The sequence below is a fragment of the Lutra lutra genome, chromosome 12, assembly GCF_902655055.1.
Source record: "Lutra lutra chromosome 12, mLutLut1.2, whole genome shotgun sequence".
In the NCBI taxonomy this organism is placed as follows: Eukaryota; Metazoa; Chordata; class Mammalia; order Carnivora; family Mustelidae; genus Lutra; species Lutra lutra.
The window spans coordinates 93,959,928-93,978,410 of NC_062289.1; the positions used below are offsets into that span (position 1 = coordinate 93,959,928).

The window sequence follows — 18,483 nt, forward strand, 5'->3', positions numbered from 1 at the left end:
GACCTGAAGAAGCCTTGCTCTAGGGAGTTCCAGGAGGAAAACTGTGTCAGAAGATCTTGGGCCAAGTGCTGGGGGGTTGGGTTAAACCACTCCTTGGGTCCAGATCTTAATCTCGCTAAGGAAATCAGGCTCCCGGTTGGCTGGAGCTGGTGTGCCGGACCTTTCTCCGTATTTAGTACCCTGCCCTCCTCCACCTTTTATAGAGGAAGAGAGATGAGTTTTCCCCACATTTACTGGAAAGCTTGTTGCTTTTAGTGGTGAGGGATCAAGGCGGAGAGGAGGTGGAGCCGGAAAGTTCTGGAGCAGGACTGCCTCTGCTCTTTAGCAACCCGAGATGCCAGGCACCTCACTGCAGGACTCGGGCCCAAGAGCCATAGTTTTGTGTGTTGCTGCCCACGCGTATGTTAGTAAAAAATAACCCCACTCTTTTCCGCTTGGCATTGTGCTCAGACTTGCTCTTCTAGGTTTCTTGCTGTTGCCACTGGAGTCCATGTGTCACTTTCGCAAGCCTGGTCCCCAGCTCGTTTCTCCTCAGCTCTTTCCAGTCAACATGCTCTCCCGTCCAGCTCCGTGTCTTCGTGCCCTCCGCAGAGGGGTCCTGCAGAAAGGCCACTGAAATTGGTTGGGAGAGTGACCGTTCATGAGACATACTTCCTGACACCAGCATCGTGCTTTTCGTTGCGGTTTTTCGTCTCTTCACTACAGCTCTTGGGGAGACGTGTGACTAGCTCCACTTACAAAGGAGGGGAAAGGAAGGCTCGGAGGGAATGGATGACCCATGCAAAGTCCTACAGCTGGTCAGTAGCCGAGTGAGGACTGACTGGGACTGTCGAACTTCTCGCTGCCATGGGCTGTCCCTTAAAAAGAATTGTTTGAAGGAAGGTAATTAATGATGCCGGGTGATGGTTATGTGAAGGTTTATCATATCATTCCTTCTCTGGAAAAGAAAGTAACCCTTTAAGACTTAGTGAGACAGGAAATGCATAAACATTTTTTTTTTAAGTTACATGGGGTGCAAAATGTGAAAATCCCATCATTCTCATATCTACCTGTCTAATCCCTAGAGGATAATACAGGTGACAGTCTGATGTGTATATTTCCTTTTATATGTATTTTTTTTTTTTTTTAGTTTTATTTATTTGATACAGAGATAGAGAGTACAAGTAGGCAGAGTGGCAGGCAGAGGAAGAGGGAGAAGCAGGCTCCCCGCTGAGCAGGGAGCCCGATGCGGGGCTCGATCCCAGGACCCCGAGATCATGACCCGAGCCAAAGGCAGCTACTTAACTGACTGAGCCACCCAGGTGCCCCATATGTATTTTTTATGTATGTCCATATGCACATATTTTCACATATTGTGCACACATGCAAGTGTTTCTTCAGACTCCATTAGGGAATTACTGGGTTCAAACAGTACATGCATTTACAAATTTGAAAGTACTACCCTTCCCCAAGACTCCATGAATTTTTACTCACCAATCTTGCACTGTATGACTTGGGAATAGGCCAGATACCCTTTTTGGAAACAGGTGGGATATAAATAATAAATTAATGCTTTGTAAAAACAACCCTCAGCTAGAGAGAGTGGTGACTTGGATACTAGGAAATTACCAGCTCTCAGTCCCAGACCACGTGGCCAGCCTGCAGCCCCAGCCTGACCCACTGACTCGAGGCATGGCACCTTTAGGAGGCAGTAGGAAGGAGGACTGAATTTCCCTGTCTTGCTAGAAAGAGGCCCTCTGATGTCTTGCTTACCTTGGCTGCATCAGCTCCAGGCCCCACCTGCCTGGCCTGATCTGAGGCAGACTGCCTGGTTACCCTGGGGCTGCCCTGGAAAACAGCCACTGTCATACCTCTTACAGTGAGGAAGGCAGCCAGCCGAAGGAGAGGGACTTGCAGAGCTGCGGCGAAAGGAAGGCCATTCTTGTCGCTCCAGTCTTCACCCGTCTAGCCCAGGGAAACCTTGGGCTTACTATTTAACGCAGTAGGTCTTGGTTGTCCTCTCTCCCCCAAATATAGCTTTAGTTTATGTACTTCCCAAAATTTTGTTAAAAGAGCCTTTTGGTACAGTGCAGGAAGATTTGGTGAAGAGGAGCAGAGGCAGGTTGGAGTTTATAGCCCTTGTTTTTCCTGCTCCTTCCATATATGTATAATATATAAAATACATAACGCTATATTATTATATATATTATATATATAATACATATATATTATTTTTGTGTGTCTTTTCTGAAGACAGCCTTTTCCTTTTTTTTTTTTTAGCCTTTTCCTTTTAATCACAGTTCATAGGTGGCGACTGGAGAGAGTACAAGCCCTAACTCCCTTATATGGCAGAGTTTTTTTTTTTTTTTTTTTTTTTTTTTTTTAAGATTTTAAAATTTATTTCACAGAGAGAGACAGAGAGGGAACACAAGCAGGGGGAGCAGGAGAGGGAGAAGCAGGCTTCCCGCTGAGCAGGGAGCCTGATTCGGGGCTTGATCCCAAGACTCCGGTCATGACCCGAGCCGAAGGCAGACGCTTAATGACTGAGCCATCCAGGCGCCCCTATATGACACTTTTTATTTAACTTTCTTTTGAAAAGAAAAGAAGTGATCAAGTGTTAAGTTGCTTTTAAATTTTAAGAGACGATAAGGCTACTTTGGCTTAGCATTTTCTTCCAGAGATCCTAAGATATTTTTTTAATATACGAGCAACCCATGATCATATGCCTGCTGTGATAGAACATAAGTAGCTCTCGTGAGTGAATACATTCCCATTTTATTTATTTTTATTTTTCTTTAAAGATTTTATTTATTTATTTGACAGAGATCACAAGTAGGCAGAGCAGCAGGGAGAGAGAGAGGAAGAAGCAGGCTCCCCACTGAGCGGAGAGCCCGATGCGGGGCTCAATCCCAGGACCCTGGGACCATGACCTGAGCCAAAGGCAGAGGCTTAACCCTCTGAGCCACCCAGGCGCCCCACATTCCCATTTTAGTTCCTTCTAATGCTCTCCTCCTCAGAGGGAACCGGTTAACACTTTAGTGCATTTCCAGAATTTTTCCTTTGCAGTTACAAATATAAATCCGTATATCCATGTCCTTTTTATTTTAAACAAATGGGATTCTGTGCCTTGTTTCCCCCCACTTAATATATCTTTAAGCTCTCTATACTGGCATAGATGGATCTCATTCTTTCTAACAGCTGCATAACCTGAATGGATGCAACTGTAATTTATTGTAATTTTTCAGTGTTACATGTGGCTCTGTGGTAAACATTTTTGTGCAAAAGGATCTGAAGTTGCAGGTAAGGGGGGGGGGCAATACATTTGTTATCATCCCTAGAAATGAAAGTGGGGATCCAGGTAACTAGTCCTAGTGTTCTGAGAACAAAGTTTTAGTGAGCAAGTGAGTGTGGGAAATGGCTGCAAACTGAGCCTCCCTCCTAGTGATTCACAATTAAGTAGCATATTAAAAGTTCTGGAAATTCTTCAGTAACCACTCACTGATTAGTGGTTTAAAAAGAAGTGTTTGCGAAGGGAAGGACTTTAATTCTTTGTACACATCTATTAAAATTTTCCTGAACTGGGCTCCTGGGTGGCTCAGTCAGTTAAGGGTCTGCCTTTGGCTCTGGTCATGATCACAGGGTCCTGGGATTGAGTCCACATGGCGGGGGAGCTCCTGCTCAGCGGGAAGTCTGCTTCTCCCTCTACCCCTCCCCCTGCTCGTGATCTCTCATTCTCTCAAATAAATAAAATCCTTATAAATAAATAAAATTTTCCTGAACGGTTTGGTAAATGCCACCCAGTGGTAATCTCTCAGAGATAGGGCAGCATTTAGATAGGAACTTGGCCACACACTGTTCCACCCGGCTGGGCAGCCCTGGGTGGAGTCAGGTTTGGATTTTGTCCAGGAACCGAGCTAGGCCTGTCAGCCCCTCCCAAGCCCCTTACATGAAGTGAGAGGGACTCAGGAAGGCCCGGCATAAACCAAGTCTTTAAGCTGATCTCGGGAGAAAGGGGTGGAGTGAGAGGTGATACCTGACCTAGCAGATGCCGTACAACATTTGGACCCAGGTCTCTAACACAGAAGATTGTTGACCCAGAATCTCTAGAGAAGGAGCCACTTGGGGTGTGAGAGGGCAGCCTGAACCCACCCTCCATCCGCCTGCCCAACCCCCTGGTCCACCTCCTCCACTTAGTGAAATTGTGATTAACTTCCAGGGTTCTGTGCAGATGTTACCTCTGTGAAGCCTCTTCCATGGGGCCAGATCACTCCTGTGTGTTCTGCACCATTGCTGTACCTCTGTTAGAGCAGTTAGCAGTCTGGTTCGTCTTCTAGTTCATTCATGCTGGGCTGGTCAAGAGGAGTGTCCACATAATGAATTATGTACTTCACAGTCTTCCCCCACAAAGGGCTAGCTCCTTCATAGCAGGGCTTTCCTTCACTCACTCATTCAGTCCTATTGAGCACCAACTTTGTCATATATGAACTCTATGGCCAGAATACAATAGTGAATAAAGTGGACCTAATCCCAGCCCTGGTTCATATTCTCATATTTCTTGTAGTCTAGCCTGATGTCTAGCTCAAAGCTTGACACAGTAGGGTTTAGAAATGGAAATCTAATTGGGAAGACGCTGTTGCACAGCAAGCACTTGTTTTAACTTCTGTGCTAAAGATCAGAAAACATTTCCTCAAGATGCCTTGTCTAGTTTACATGACAGAAAGTCATTTGACTGTATGAAATATTTAAAAGACATTTGGGGGGCGCCTGGGTGGCTCAGTGGGTTAAGCCTCTGCCTTCAGCTCAGGTCATGATCTCAGGGTCCTGGGATCGAGTCCCGAGTCGGGCTCTCTGCTCGGCGGAGAGCCCGCTTCCTCCTCTATCTCTCTCTCTGCCTGCCTCTCTGCTTACTTGTGATCTCTCTCTGTGAAATAAATAAATAAAATCTTAAAAAAAAAAGACATTTGGGGTGATCTTGGGGGTTCTGATGGAGTCTGATGGGTTGGCACCCCCAGGCCACTAGGACTCACACCTGGCGGAGACCGAGTGGGCAGAGCAGGCTGCTGGCCCCTGCCCGCAGGCCCCGCCCCCGCCCCCGCCCCGCCCCCAGGTGCCACTCGGGGCCCCGCCCCCGCTCTCCATAGTTACGGCGCTGCGGAGGCGGCGGCCATCTTGGCGGCGGAGAGATGAGCGGGTCGAACCCCAAGGCTGCGGCCGCGGGGTCGGCGGCTGGGTCTGGGGGGCTTGTGACCGGCAAGGAAGAGAAGAAGAAGACTGGGGGCGGCGTCCTGAACCGACTCAAGGCGCGGCGGCAGGCGCCCCACCACGCGGCAGAGGACAGCATCGGGGCGGCGGTCACGGAGCAGGAGCTGTTGGCTCTCGACATCATCCGGCCCGAGCACGTCCTTCGCCTCAGCCGGGTCACCGAGAGTGAGTGTCGGCCCGACCGCGTCCTACCCTCGCACCGGGATCCGGGCCCCTTGTTGTTTTCAGCGGAGTCGGCCGCTCGCCACCTGACCGGCCCGGGGGACCACCCAGGCCCCCTCAGCTGGCCAGGTCGCGTCGCCCGGCTCTCAGCCGGGCCAGCTCTGTGCTCCCCACTCTTACCCCGACCTGGTTGGAAAGGGGTTCGCCTTGAGCTGGACCGCACTCCCCTGTGTCCGGCCACGCCAGGCTCCTCATGGGCGGGCCCCAGCTGGGCCTCCAGGCCGGGCCGTTCTCCTCCTAAGCTGGATCCCTTTGGGTAGGGAGCCCCCTTAGCTTAACCGGAACCTCCTGAACCTGGTTAAGTGGGACCGCTGCCCCCTCGTCCTGGGAGACCCACAGGTACCAGTGAACTTCCTGCTCAGCCAGGCTCCCTCAGCCTGCCCACTCCCAGCCTGTGCAGTCTCTGCCCGCCCAGACCTCTACCTGCTTTCTCTGACTTTCCTTCCACCCCATCCCCTGACAGGCCCCTCTCCAGCCTTCCTTGGCCCCCTTACTCCTTTGGTCCCAAGCCTTGCCCCTTTGTGTGCGGGGAGGGGGCCTTTCCTTCCTCCAACATATTGCCATGGCATTTCGTGCAAATCGAAAATTGCCACATTAGAAAATATGTAATAAAGTTTCAGTTTATGTATCCAGTCCAAAATGTGACTGGGCTTTTGACACCTGTTCTAGTAACTTAAGAATGTGTCAGGGTTTAAGAAATGCATTTCTTGCCTGAAATGCAACCATCCCACAGGGTTTCATTGATAATAAGGAAGGCTGGGAAGAAATACATTGCCCACTCCCTGTCTTGGCTCTCCTCCCTATTCGTGTTCTCTCCCAAGCCAACCCTGACTTGCCGCCCTTTTCCTTGCTGCCATTTCCCCCCTCCCTGGTTAGACCCAGCTTGCTTTAGCTGTCTGGGCGCCGGGGCGGCGGGGGAGGGGGAGGCTGCTGCTCAGGTGTACCTCAGGGAGCAGCTCCCTTGATTTGGCCTGTCCTTTGCATGCCTGAGTCATCTTTAGAAGGTCTTGCTAATCAGTTTATTGAAACATTGTGAAAACGCTACTTCTGTTCTGTCCCCGTTTTCATTTGGGGCTCTGAAGGTCCGGAAGTGCTCAGCACCTCAGCATTCTAGCCTCCTGCTTTCTCCTGATACCAAGGGTGAATCGGGCCATTCTAATGCCTGGCCCTAAGCAGCATTCTCAGTGGGCACTCAGGTGTAGGAGCCTGGGGTTGGTGCTTTTGCTCAGACTCACCCCAGAAGCCTACTGGAGAAAGCCACAGGTCAGAGTCGGTGACCTCTGGATTTTTGTTCATGTCTCTTCCATTCAACAAGTTATTTATTGAATACCCTCGAAAGGTGCAGAACCCATCTCAGTCGTTTTAGGATTTACAGATAATCAGCGGCTTTCAAGTTTGCCATATTACTGGAGAGACAGCTTGTAAAATGTGGAACAGCTAACGCAAGCGAACAATGTAAGAAAAAGTGCTCAAATGAGTTGTGGAGAAGATGCTATCAGGAGTTGTCTTAGAACGAAATCAGGGAAGTTTCCTATGATGGGTACCATATTGATAAGATGCTCAGGTTGTCACGGGCTCTACTGTACTTTGGCCCAGTGCCCTCCCAGCAGATCTGCCCTGTCACCTGTGTAGGTATGGTCCACTGCCTGATTTTGTGCAATCCACAGGCTAAGAATGGTTTTTACATTTTTAAATAGTAGAGGGGGAGAAAAGATCTCGGCACACGTGGTTATATGCAGTTTATATTTCAGCTTCTGTAAATAGTTTTATTGGACTACAGCCATACTCATTTATTTGCAGGTTGTCTGCAACTGCTTTTTGCTACAGTGACAGAGTTGAGTGCTTGTGACTGAGACGGTGTGGCCCCAAGGTCTAAATTATTTATGATGTGACCCTTTACAGAAAACTTTGCTGATATCTGCTGTGCGATACTCACGGCTGGCAGACAGGCACTATATTGGCCAGTAGATCAGCGTAAATGTTTTTAAATGGATTTGTAAAAAAATTCTGTCCTGTTGTGACATCAAGTTAATAGATCATGGAAGCTTTGTAGGCCATTTTGGGGGGTGTTTAATTTCCCTGTCTCTAAAAGTGTTATGATACTCTTTCATCCCATCCAAATCCATGCTCTTTCTTTTCTTTCTTCAGTCCCCTTACTCTTGTCACACAACTTTTGCTAATAACATAAGAGGAAGTTTTTGGGTGTATTTTAAGTGAATTGTGTAAGAAGAAAAACCCTGAGTTTGCTTCAAAACTTAAGAAAGAAGGAAATGGTAGTTTTGGAAGGTTATTTAACAGCATTTGTCTCTTATTTTCAGATTATTTATGTAAACCCGAAGATAACATCTACAGTATTGATTTCACTCGTTTCAAAATTCGAGACTTGGAGACAGGGACAGTGCTCTTTGAGATCGCCAAACCCTGTGTTTCAGGTAGGCCTCAGTATGGTCACCCCCCGCCCCGAGAATGTCTCCAAGGCTCTCGGCTTCCGTCTGTGAGAGCCGTTGCGCCTGGCAGCTTGGATTCCAGCATGTCCGCTGCCGGGCCTCCTCCTAAAGGCTGGCCTGTCGGCCCTGCTGATCAGAAGCACTGAGAGGCTGGTATTTGTTGAGTATGTACCGTCTGCTGGTTGTACACGTGTTTCTGTTTGCATCGGGCTCTCTAATCCTCCCATTTCTGGGAGGAGCTATTTTTCCCATTTTACAGGTAAGGAAACAGGCCCAGAATTTCCAAGTGACTTTCCTAAGGTCCTGTGCTTGCTCATCTTACCATGTTGCCTCCACTTAGGAAAGAAAACGTTGGAATTAAAGTAGAATGAGGAAAGATTCCCCTGAACCTTGGTTCCTGGGGATGCTGGAAGGGTGATATTGAGAGTCCCAGGCCCGGCTCCCCGTCTTCTCCATCGCTTTCCTCCTATTTCTCTGTAAGTCCTAGTTTGGGTTTTAATCTTCACCATTTTCTGGATGAATAGAAAGCCCAGACCTATGAACTATTTGGGATTCCTTAAATTAGCTTTGAATAGATGCTTCCGGTGCTTGTGATGTAGCCCCAGGGTGACTCATTCCTGGCCAGGGGACCTCATGTCTGTCTTGGAGCTCATCACTGGAGACGGAGCACCCTCTGGTGTTCGTTGTTAGAACACCAGCACGGATGACTCCAGAGTATTCACCAAAGTCTGTATTCATAATTTTTTTTGCGAAGCTCTTCTCATCTGATTTGCTACTCAGAAAGAGCCTGTAAATTTGGTGAGGCAGGTATTAGTATCCTGCGTGGGTCGAAAGGCTTTCCTGAGAAGGTCTCAGCTCAGGTTCATTGTACAGCCAAGGCTGCAGCCCCAGCCCCATCCGGCATCCTTTATGCTCTCATAATCTAGAGCTGACCGAGGCACCCCGCGACTCCAGCTGGTGGGGACTTAGCTGGTGTTGGGAGGATCAGGGCCAGCCAGCTTCGTTCTGGTGATGTGGTGTTCACATCTCTGGGTGACACGTCCCAGCACTTCGGACGTTTCAAGGACCCCAGGGCCACTTCAGGTTTGTAGACTCGGATTAGACGGGGCCCGTAGTAGTCATTTCAGTACAAAATTGAACTGTCTCAAGAAGGTCAGCTTCAGATCCTTGATTTCAACTTTTCCAGTCTTTACCTTTAAGAACTTGATTCACTTAGAGTATGCTCCCACCGAATCGTAACCTCCTGCTGCACTCGTTCTGAGGAGTTTGAATCCCTGAGAAGATTTGGTCTGCTTCTCTTTGAATCGCATTGTTGGAACGAGGACACTCCAGGGGCTGGCTCTGAACCCCTGCTCGGTGTTGCCCATATACTCTTGGGGTTGTCGTAGGCGGAGATGTTTGGAACTTAGTTGCACCCACGTTCAGCCTATACCTGGAGAAAATACTTTTGCTGGACACTGGATGGCTACTATTGGGAACTACCTTGTTTTTCACATTAGAATGGTTCTCTGGCTCCTTTTACAGAAATTTTTTTCCACTTTCTGGGTTCCGGAATGGGCTAGAGTCACCCTCATTCAGGTCCCGCATTTCGGTCCATTGCCCATCAGCCTCGCTGTTTCCCAGGTGGTTGGTGTAGGACCTGGCATGGCCTGGAGTAGGCATTACGATATCCCAAGTCTGGAGGCCAGTTTCTTCCACTTAAATAACAAGAGTATTTCTAGGGGTTGTCTTTGCTGCCTGTCAGAAATTTTTGCATTCTTTGAATTGGCTTTTTGACGAGTTTCAACCTTTGTAGTCTCATTTTTCTGGTTGGCGGCTAGCACTGCCCCCTGTCACCAGCAGACCTATCTGTGTGCTGTCCACCATGCCAGGGGCCTAGCCCCTGGCTTGTATTTCAGGCTGGCTGCCTTAGGATATGGCCCAGGCCCCTAAGCTATGTAAAAGGTAAATAGGTTAGTGTTTGAGAACAAGCTTCAAATCCCTGGGTTCAAATCCCTGCTTCCTCCATTTACTATTTGGGAGACTGTGGACATATGACTTAACGTCTCTGAGCTTCTGTGTCCTGATCTGTAACATGGAGATGATGGTGACACCCCACAGGGTTGCTCTGAGGATCCTGGAAAGTGATCAGCACAAGGCCTGGTCTGTAGCAAAGGCGCAGTCAATATTGGCTGTCCTGCTGTGGGTGTTAGTACTGTCCATTGGTTGCGCTGTTGGGACCAGTGGTGCCGAGACCGTACATTCAAGACGCTGTGTGCTCTTTCAGATCAAGAGGAGGAGGAGGATGATGAAGGTGGAGACGTGGATATCAGCGCAGGACGTTTTGTCCGCTATCAGTTCACACCAGCCTTTCTCCGCCTCCGGACAGTCGGGGCGACGTGAGTATCAGTATTTCTGGAGGGGAGAACACTTGCTTGTCCACAAAGAATGTTCTCGGTTGGGTTCTGGATTGGCCTTAGAGAAGGGGGGAGGGAGGAGGCCAAGTGGGGCTCACAAAGTTTTATTTTGCAGAGTGGAGTTCACAGTGGGAGACAAACCTGTGTCAAACTTCCGGATGATCGAGCGGCACTATTTCCGGGAACACTTGCTGAAAAACTTTGACTTCGATTTCGGCTTCTGCATCCCCAGCAGTAGGAACACTTGTGAACATATCTATGAGTTTCCCCAGCTTTCGGAGGATGTCAGTATGTATCCCTTGATTTCTGTACCATTCTAGATTCTTAGGGCTGGAAGGAACAAACCTTGGAGTCCTATCTGTTCCAATGTCCTCATTTGGCAGAGGAGAGAGGTGGTGACAAGATGCCTCTCTAGGCATTTGACCTCAGGCTTCTCATTCCCTAGCACTCCAGTCTAGAGTTTCAAACTCTGCCTGTATGGGAGCATCGAAGGTTTTAATAACGCAGGCTGTCATTTGCAATGATGTGGATGGAACTAGAGGGTATTATGCTGAGCGAAATAAGTCAATCAGAGAAAGACAGTTATCATATGATCTCCCTGATATGAGGAATTTGAAAGGCAATGTGAGGGTTTGGGGGTTAGGGAAGGAAAAAATGAAACAAGATGGGATTGGGAGGGAGACAAACCATAAGAGACTCTTAATCTCACAAAACACACTGAGGGTTGCCAGGGGAGGCAGGTAGGGAGAGGGTGGTTGGGTTATGGACATTGGGGAGGGTACGTGCTATGGTGAGTGTTGTGAAGTGTGTAAGCCTGATGATTCAAAGACCTGTACCCCTGGGGCTAATAATATATTACATGTTAATAAAAAATTAAAAAAAAAAAAAAAAAAGTTGGAAATCCATTTACATGTGCTTCCAAAGGGGAAAACATTATTACTGAATCAAAAGGACTGTCTGTGGAAAAAAAAAATAATAATGGAGGCTGTTTGCTTTAGGTGCCTGCTGCAGGAAAGGGGGTGACTGAGGGAGAGGAGGGGAGGCCCCTGACCATCCCTGGGCCTAGGGTTAGCTGGAGCACCTCTCCAAGCCTCTGGTTTTTCACTGTGTTCTGGTCATTCGCTCCTGCCCGGCACTCTTTGTTTGCCCTCCCCTTCTTGCTTCGTCAGAGGGAGAAGTGAAGCCAGGCGCTAACTAGAATCAGAGGGTTTCCTCATCCTCTGCTGTCAGAATAGATCTGCAGGAAATGGGGAATTATTACGGAGTTTGGAGCAGCAGGAGTGGCCGGATGGAAGCCGTATCTTAGGAAGAGTAATCCTGTAGTTCTGGGGAGGAAAAACTGGGGAGGCACCAGAGTGAGAAGCTGAAGAAAGGGAAGGGGTGGACTCATGGAGAGAAAGAACAGGCTTTATCATTCCTGTGACGGGTGCAGCGCTCTCAGCGTTCTCATTGGTAGCCATCGAAAATGGCTGCAGAACAATGAGAATGTGAGCGGGATCCTGTGACTAGTGGGGGAAGTTTGGCTGAGTTGTAGGGAAGGATCTACGTACACTGACTGGTTTTCTCAGAATCCCAGATCCTTAAAACGGTTACATTCCAAGAACCAGAATATTCTTCACTCACATCGACGGTGCTGTTTCCAGATAAAACACGGATTACCAATGTGGGGCCGGCTGTTCATGACTGCAGCTGACCCTGCTCCCCACACTGGGCCAGGAGCTGTGACAGCTTGCAAGAAAGGATCGTGTATAATGTTTCCAGTTTTTACCCAAGGCAGTAGGACTTTTCTTCTTGAAACCGAATATGCTGAAAAAGTGTGGAGGTCAATAATCTGGATATAAACCAAATAACTTCAGCCTGAGTGGGTTCAAAGGACTTTAAACAATCTGTTTCATCCTTTGAGAACTGTGGTAAACAAGCGTGTTTCCTCCAGAGGAACCAGAATAGCACGTGATCATTAACTTGGAACGATCAGAGGTAGTGACTGTTCATTGTCTTGACTCTCTGTTATGCCTGAAGAGGTCTGGCCGTTGCCTGAGCAAACAGAAGATTTAAATCTGGATCCCAAGATAAGCAGGTCTTTCGAGGGATCGTTTGTGATTTAGTAACGCCGAGCCATGCCTGTGAAAAGCTCTGCACCCGTGTTCCCCCTGCACTCATGCACATCTAGGCTTCCTTTGGTTGTCAGCAGAGCCCCTGGGAAGGGGGCCCCATGAGGCACAGCTTTTGGAATTTGGACCAGAATGTCTAGAGGTGGGGGACAGACCAAAGTACTGAGTAAACAGTCTTCGGTGGTCCATGTTGGCAAAAGGGCGATCCTGTTTCCCTGGGGTTCTGACGAAGGGCCAGAGATGCCCCGGGAGTGCCACATCAGGGTTGCTTGCATCCTTACGTTGAGGTGGGTATCATGTTTCATTTGGGGGCTTGTGTGGCTCTCTGCAGCTGTCCAAGCCCGCCCCCCTCTGTTCTAACCCCATTATTCTGGCAGAGTATGCTCACGTCTGGAAGGCCGGCTTACAAATTATTACTGTGGTTTTTCCCACCTAGTCCAGGGAGTGGACTCACACGTGTGTCTTTGCTGTTTCCCTTTCTCTGACTTGCAGTTCGTCTGATGATTGAAAACCCCTATGAGACCCGCTCTGACAGCTTCTACTTTGTCGACAACAAGCTGATAATGCACAACAAGGCCGACTATGCCTATAACGGAGGCCAGTGACCGCTGCAGGAGCAGACCGGGGAGGTGCTTTGCTGAGGCCCAAGGTCCTGGCACACGGAGGTGGTTGAACCTGCTGTTCCTCAACACACGTCTGGAGCCTGGTCCCAGGAAGCCAGGGCTGGGGTGGTAGTTTCCTGCGCTCAAGAGAGGTGCCAAGCAGTGCTGTGTTTTCTTCCCCAGTATTTTTTCTTCCCTTTTCCCTGCCCTGTAGGTCACAGAGGTACTAGAGTAAAGAATTAGGGTCATTCTCCTGGAGTCCGGAGAAGAAAGCAAGTTTGTTTTCCTGTTGTCCTAGCCACCTGCTGGTTGTGCTGGTGAGCCTGGGTCTCTGGTGTAGCTGCGTCGGGGTGAAGAGGCTCTGGCCGCCTCCCGGCTCAGCGGCTTCTCTGTAGGATCCTGGGCTCGGCGAGAAGCTGAAACCAGGCCTCTTCCGGGCGCTTCCTCCTCTCACAGTGCTGCTGTGAGCATAGTCTGACCTCAGCTTGTGTGTAGTTCTACAGCAACTGGAAAGAAAAGGGGTGGTGGAGGGTCACCAAGAGTGGGGGTGCCCGGGGCCGCTAGGGCTGCCAAACTGAAAGGTCTGTGTCGTGGCGAGGCCTGCTTCTCTGTCGGACTTCCAGGATCCTCTACCAGCCCTGCTGGGGACACGCCGAGGTTTCAGCCTGGCCGTGCCTTCCTGATGCCCATCTTGGAGGACAGATGAGTTTGCTCTGCTTGTCCTGGCTCTAACTTCCGAGTATCTCCTGAAATAGACCGTCGGTTTTGTGCTCTTACGACAGTAGGATCTCTTGAGGCCGCAGCAGGCCTTGTATTTTGTGTTTTGGTTTTTCCCCAGTCGTCTTTTGGGGAGGTTTTATAAGAGGATCATGGTGGTTCCCAGCATATGTGATGTGTGGTTAGACCGTCTGAGAGTATTAAAGAGGCTCCTGGGGCTAATCTGGCTCATGCTGGGGCCCGGGATAGTTACAGACCAGCAGCTGCTTAAAGGAGGGATTTGATTTTCCCTACACAGGAGAGCCTGCAGGATTGGCTTTCGATGCGGATTTGCCTCTGAAACTCTGTAGATTTCTTATTTCCTGTCTGCCATTCTCCTGAAGTAATTTCTGGGACCATCCTGACAGGTCAGACCTCAGTAACGCATATTCCAATCCTTCCTACTGCTAGCTGGGAATGCTTTCGGGTGTTTGGAAAGGGTGGACGAAGTAGCCCGAGGTGGCTCTCAGAAGGAGTTCTCAGAAAACCTTCCTCGCACTTCCTCGTGGGCTGCTTTTGTCCTCATACCCTTCCTGGATGGCCTCTTACCGCCTCTGCGCCTCCCCGTTGTCTGACTGGGGGGCTGACCCTCTGATAAGATTGTTGCTGTGGCTGGGGCTTCGCATTGAAAGGAGGGGCCCGCATGTGTGGTCCTAGTCCCTGTGAAGCATCAGAGTAGCCGAAGGGGAGTAGTCTCCCAAGGTGCTGGGGACAAAGGCCACACGGGGCCCAGGATAGAAGGGCCGGCGCTCGGCCGCAGAAGCCTCCCGTGCATTCACTAACCAGTGTTGCTCCCTCTTTGGATTCTAGAGTATGAGTGGCCTTGAACCTGGGCCCAGTGCTGTGTCCCAGCCAGAGTCTGGGCTGTGCCAGGTGCTGGCGGCTCTCTCGCTGGGAAAACCCTTCCCCCTGTGTGCTGGCACTGGTTCCAGCCACTGAGGGAGGGAAGGGACCAGGCACCCTGAGCACGCGTTCCTCATTGCCAGACCAGGTGACTCTCAGAACTGGAGTCAACTACAAATCCAGGTGCCTTACTGTGGCTCTGCCCCGCGTGCTGCTGGGAAGAGCTGCATTGTCCTCCCTCCCTCCCCGTCTGTGGATGGACATCAGTATTGCCTCCTTCCCTGGGTCTCCCTTTGGCTCCTCTAGCTGATTTGTCTCTGCTTACTGAGCTTCAGAGTCACCCCCTCTCTGTGGGACAGTAGCCTCATTGGGAGATTTGCTACTCTTGACATTTAATTATCTAGGATGTGGTTTCCGGAGTTGTCCAGAACTTCGCTCAATAGCGTGTGTCTTGGAAATGTGTCCCAGGGCAGACCACGGTCTTGTGGACTAGTGGGCCATCTCTTACATGCAGTGTTCGCCGTTGCTACGGGGAGGGCAGGGGAGGCAGGCATTCTGGCTTGAGCAGTGCTCTGTCCTCTTCCCCATTAGCTTGCCTTGGTCTCCCTGGAGACCGTCTTGAGGCCGTGTGCTCCCTCTCTGCCCAGGAGGACAGTGATATGCCCTTAGGTCCAGGAGGTCTGTCTGGTGTTCTGTACCTAGTAGTCTGGGTTCTTGTGTCTCAGTATTCAAAAAATCTTGAGAAGCATCACTGCTCTGGGGTGTTAACCAGGGTGAGTTTGGAATTCAAGCTTTTGGACCTGACCTGGGGAGAGACTTGGAAGTCCTCCTTTCTCTGAAAGTAGCTGAAGCAGTCAGAAGTTGGATCGGGAGGCCATGTTAGTAAGGAATTGGGCCTGTTGAGAGTAGTTGTCTGGGGGTGCTACCGGGGGAAGGGGAAAAGTGACCTGCACGGGAGACCGTGCCTCCTGTTCAGAGCTGGCATCTGAGTGGCAGCTCCTGGAGGGCAGGTCCTGGAGGGACACGTTCCAGCAGCCTGGCAGGCCCTCCCAGTGCCACGGGGCCGGGTGCCTGTACCTCTTCTTCCGCCGTCCTGCTCCTGCCCCTCTGCCTTGGAATCTCCGGGAAGAGCATCTCTCTTTTCCTGTGGAGCCTTTGGGCTGTGATGCCCTTCTTGCTTCTCCAAAGAAGATCCCTGTTGATTTCATTTTGTCCTAAAGAGCAGACAGAAAAAATAACCAGTAAAAGTAGTTGTGGGCTAAAGTAGGCCGTCCTGTCCTTATGTGTTAGCTCAGCGGTACCTTGAGAGGAAGCAGCAGTCGGGGGCCTGCAGAACTCCAGGAAGACACCTCCAGCCTTCGGGCCATCTGGTTCTCCAGCAGGGCCAGGGCTAACCGTAGACTGGTGATTCTTGAAATGGCAGTGACGGGAAATCGTCCACTTTTCCAGTTGAAGTGGAATTGGTTTCTGGGCTGGATTTAATAGGCTGTGTGTGACAGACAAGTTGGGGGAGTCTTGCCTTAGTGTGTCCTGCCATCCCCAGGAGGCTGCCAGGGTACTCTTTTTTTTCCTCTGTCAAGTCACTTGTTTTGGTGGCTCTTGTCACCATGATGGCAGTGAGGTCTGGGGACTGGAGACAGTCTGTCCCCAGAACCACAGCACGGATTCCTTGTCGGGGCCGGAGCATTCTGGATGCAGAGGCTGCTGCGGTCCCTGCTGCGAGCGCCTGCTCGTCTCGGCTCATCGTTTCTTCACATTCCATGTTACAGAACATCTGCGCCCCAAGAAGGGTCTGGTGGAGGTGGATTTAACCCCTTGTTTTACAAAGGATCATGTAAAGTCATTGAAGTTGTGAAGTCTATTTTTTTCCCCTATAAATCTATTTTTCACAGAATATAAGAAATGTCAATGACCGGATCTGTCCTCCCTCCTCTTTCCCCTTCACCTAAGATCTTCATTCCAGTTTGTATTGTCTTTGTGTCCAGAGTAAACTAGGTGACTTATTTGTACAAAATGTTATTTTGCCACAAGAGACAGTAATAAAAGATTTTCACAGTACGTGCATCTTCTCTTGTCCTCTGGGCCCCGTGGGTTGCTGGGGGGAGCAGGTGTGGGGTGGCGATGGGCTCTGAGTTTCTTTACACGACCTTTCTGTAAATCAGGAGTATAGCTGATTTGTAGGATCATCAGGGAACAGTATTGGGCTCTAGGTTTAATATTGTTGCCTTTTTTTTTTTTAAATTTATTTGACAAAGAGAGACAGAGAAAGTAAGCACAAGCAAGGGGAGCAGCAGGCAGAGGGAGAGGGAGAAGCAGACCTCCTCCGAGCAGGGAGCCCAACGCGGGGCTCCATCCCAGGACTCTGAGATCATGACCTGAGCCAAAGGCAGACATTTAACCAACTGAGCCACCCAGGCGCCCCTTTTTGTTTTGCTGGGGGGGCTTTGAGAATTAAATATGTAATTTTAATGTTAGGGTTATTGAGGTGTCCATTTACTACTCCCCGGTAGAACTCCCCTGGTTTAAGATACATCGGGACGAGCATGCAGCTTTATTACCCCATCACGGTCATGATCCAGGGCTGCTGTTTCACGCCCCAAAGTTCCCTCAAAGGCCAGTTCCCTTGAAACCGTTATCTGGTTTCTGTCTCTACTGGGAAATTGGCATACTTTTAATATAAAACTAACATTGTTGGGGGCGCCTGGGTGGCTCAGTGGGTTAAGCCGCTGCCTTCGGCTCAGGTCATGATCTCAGGGTCCTGGGATCGAGCCCCGCATCGGGCTCTCTGCTCAGCAGGGAGCCTGCTTCCTCCTCTCTCTCTGCCTGCCTCTCTGCCTGCTTGTGATCTCTCTCTGTCAAATAAATAAATAAAAAATCTTTAAAAAAAAAAAAACTAACATTGTTGTGTAGGGTGACAATACACTGTTAAAGTCTGGTTTGGATGGTCTGTGGCAGCGGAAGCAGTCATTGGCTGGCGTCCTTTCCCTGATTTCCCCTTCTGCCTTCTCCTTTCAGGGCTCGGGGCAGGGCAGCAGAGAGGTTAGGAAAGCCCTGGAGCATTTGCCAACCACAGCCATCCGTTTGGGTCTAAAGTACTGTGGATTTAGAGGCTTTCTTTTAAAATGAGAAGTAGCATTATTAAGGGCTTTGCTGCATCTTTTTTACTGATCTCGGGGAGGGAGAGCAAGATCTTGGAAGACAAATTTTGGCATGGGTGTCAGTGCTGGGGTCAGGTGCCTTGCTGAGCTACAGAGGCATAAAGAAGAGATAGAGGGATGTGTGGGTGCCTGTTAGGGTGGGGAAGTCTGACTCACGCTTGTGCTGAGGGAAGACCCTTGTTAGGGCACAGGAGTTGCCAGTTTCCTGGGGAGGGTGAAGCGGTCTTGACAAGGATGCCAAGGACTAAATGCTTGGGGGCAGTGCCTGATGCTCCCAAATGGGCTCTACCCCAGAGGTGGGACAGATGGGACTACAGTGGAATGAGGGTGACACTTCCATCCCACCTGCACAACTTCTGGAGAAGAGAGATCCCCCATCTCAGGCAACCCAGTTCCCTGGGCCTGAATAGTGAGCATCAGGGCAAGACCTTGTACTTCTCAGAGCTCACAGACTACAGGGAGCAGTCGAGAAGATGTCAGACTCTGGAACAAGTAAGACGCTGAGGTGGAGAATGTGTGGTCAGGGCAGGCCTCAGTGAGAGTGAGTGAGACCTGGATGGTGGGAAGGAGCATTCCAGGTAGAAGAACAGGGATTGGCGCGGTCGCGGAGGCAGGAACAAGCGGGGTGTTGGAGCTGCCTTCTGCGGCTGGAGTAAAGCGAGGGAACGGTGGGCTCGGGGCAAGAGAGGTAGGTGCGGGTTGGTCAT

The 18,483-nt window shown here is 50.0% G+C and overlaps 1 protein-coding gene and 1 long non-coding RNA gene across 2 annotated transcripts; one reads left to right on the forward strand and one right to left on the reverse strand.

Moving 5' to 3' along the window:
- Positions 1-900: 900 nt before the first annotated feature.
- Positions 901-4,706, reverse strand: LOC125081821 (uncharacterized). Its single transcript, XR_007121787.1, has 3 exons — positions 4,215-4,706; positions 1,753-1,944; positions 901-937 (listed from the first exon to the last, which is right to left on the reverse strand). It is a non-coding gene; the product is annotated as an uncharacterized LOC125081821 (long non-coding RNA).
- Positions 4,707-5,122: 416 nt separating this feature from the next.
- On the forward strand, positions 5,123-16,676 carry UNC119B (unc-119 lipid binding chaperone B). Its single transcript, XM_047696523.1, has 5 exons — positions 5,123-5,406; positions 7,782-7,895; positions 10,177-10,288; positions 10,422-10,594; positions 12,910-16,676. Exons 1-5 carry the CDS (start codon positions 5,163-5,165, stop codon positions 13,020-13,022), a joined length of 756 nt encoding a protein of 251 aa, XP_047552479.1. The 5' UTR covers positions 5,123-5,162; the 3' UTR covers positions 13,023-16,676.
- Positions 16,677-18,483: the final 1,807 nt, after the last annotated feature.

Excerpts from the sequence above, each read along its gene's own strand:
- UNC119B (XM_047696523.1), top strand. The coding sequence starts at position 5,163 with ATGAGCGGGTCGAACCCCAAGGCTGCGGCCGCGGGGTCGGCGGCTGGG. Across the intron at positions 10,289-10,421 it reads CTCCGGACAGTCGGGGCGAC|AGTGGAGTTCACAGTGGGAG; the intron begins GTGAGTATCAGT and ends TTTATTTTGCAG. Across the intron at positions 10,595-12,909 it reads CCAGCTTTCGGAGGATGTCA|TTCGTCTGATGATTGAAAAC; the intron begins GTATGTATCCCT and ends TCTGACTTGCAG.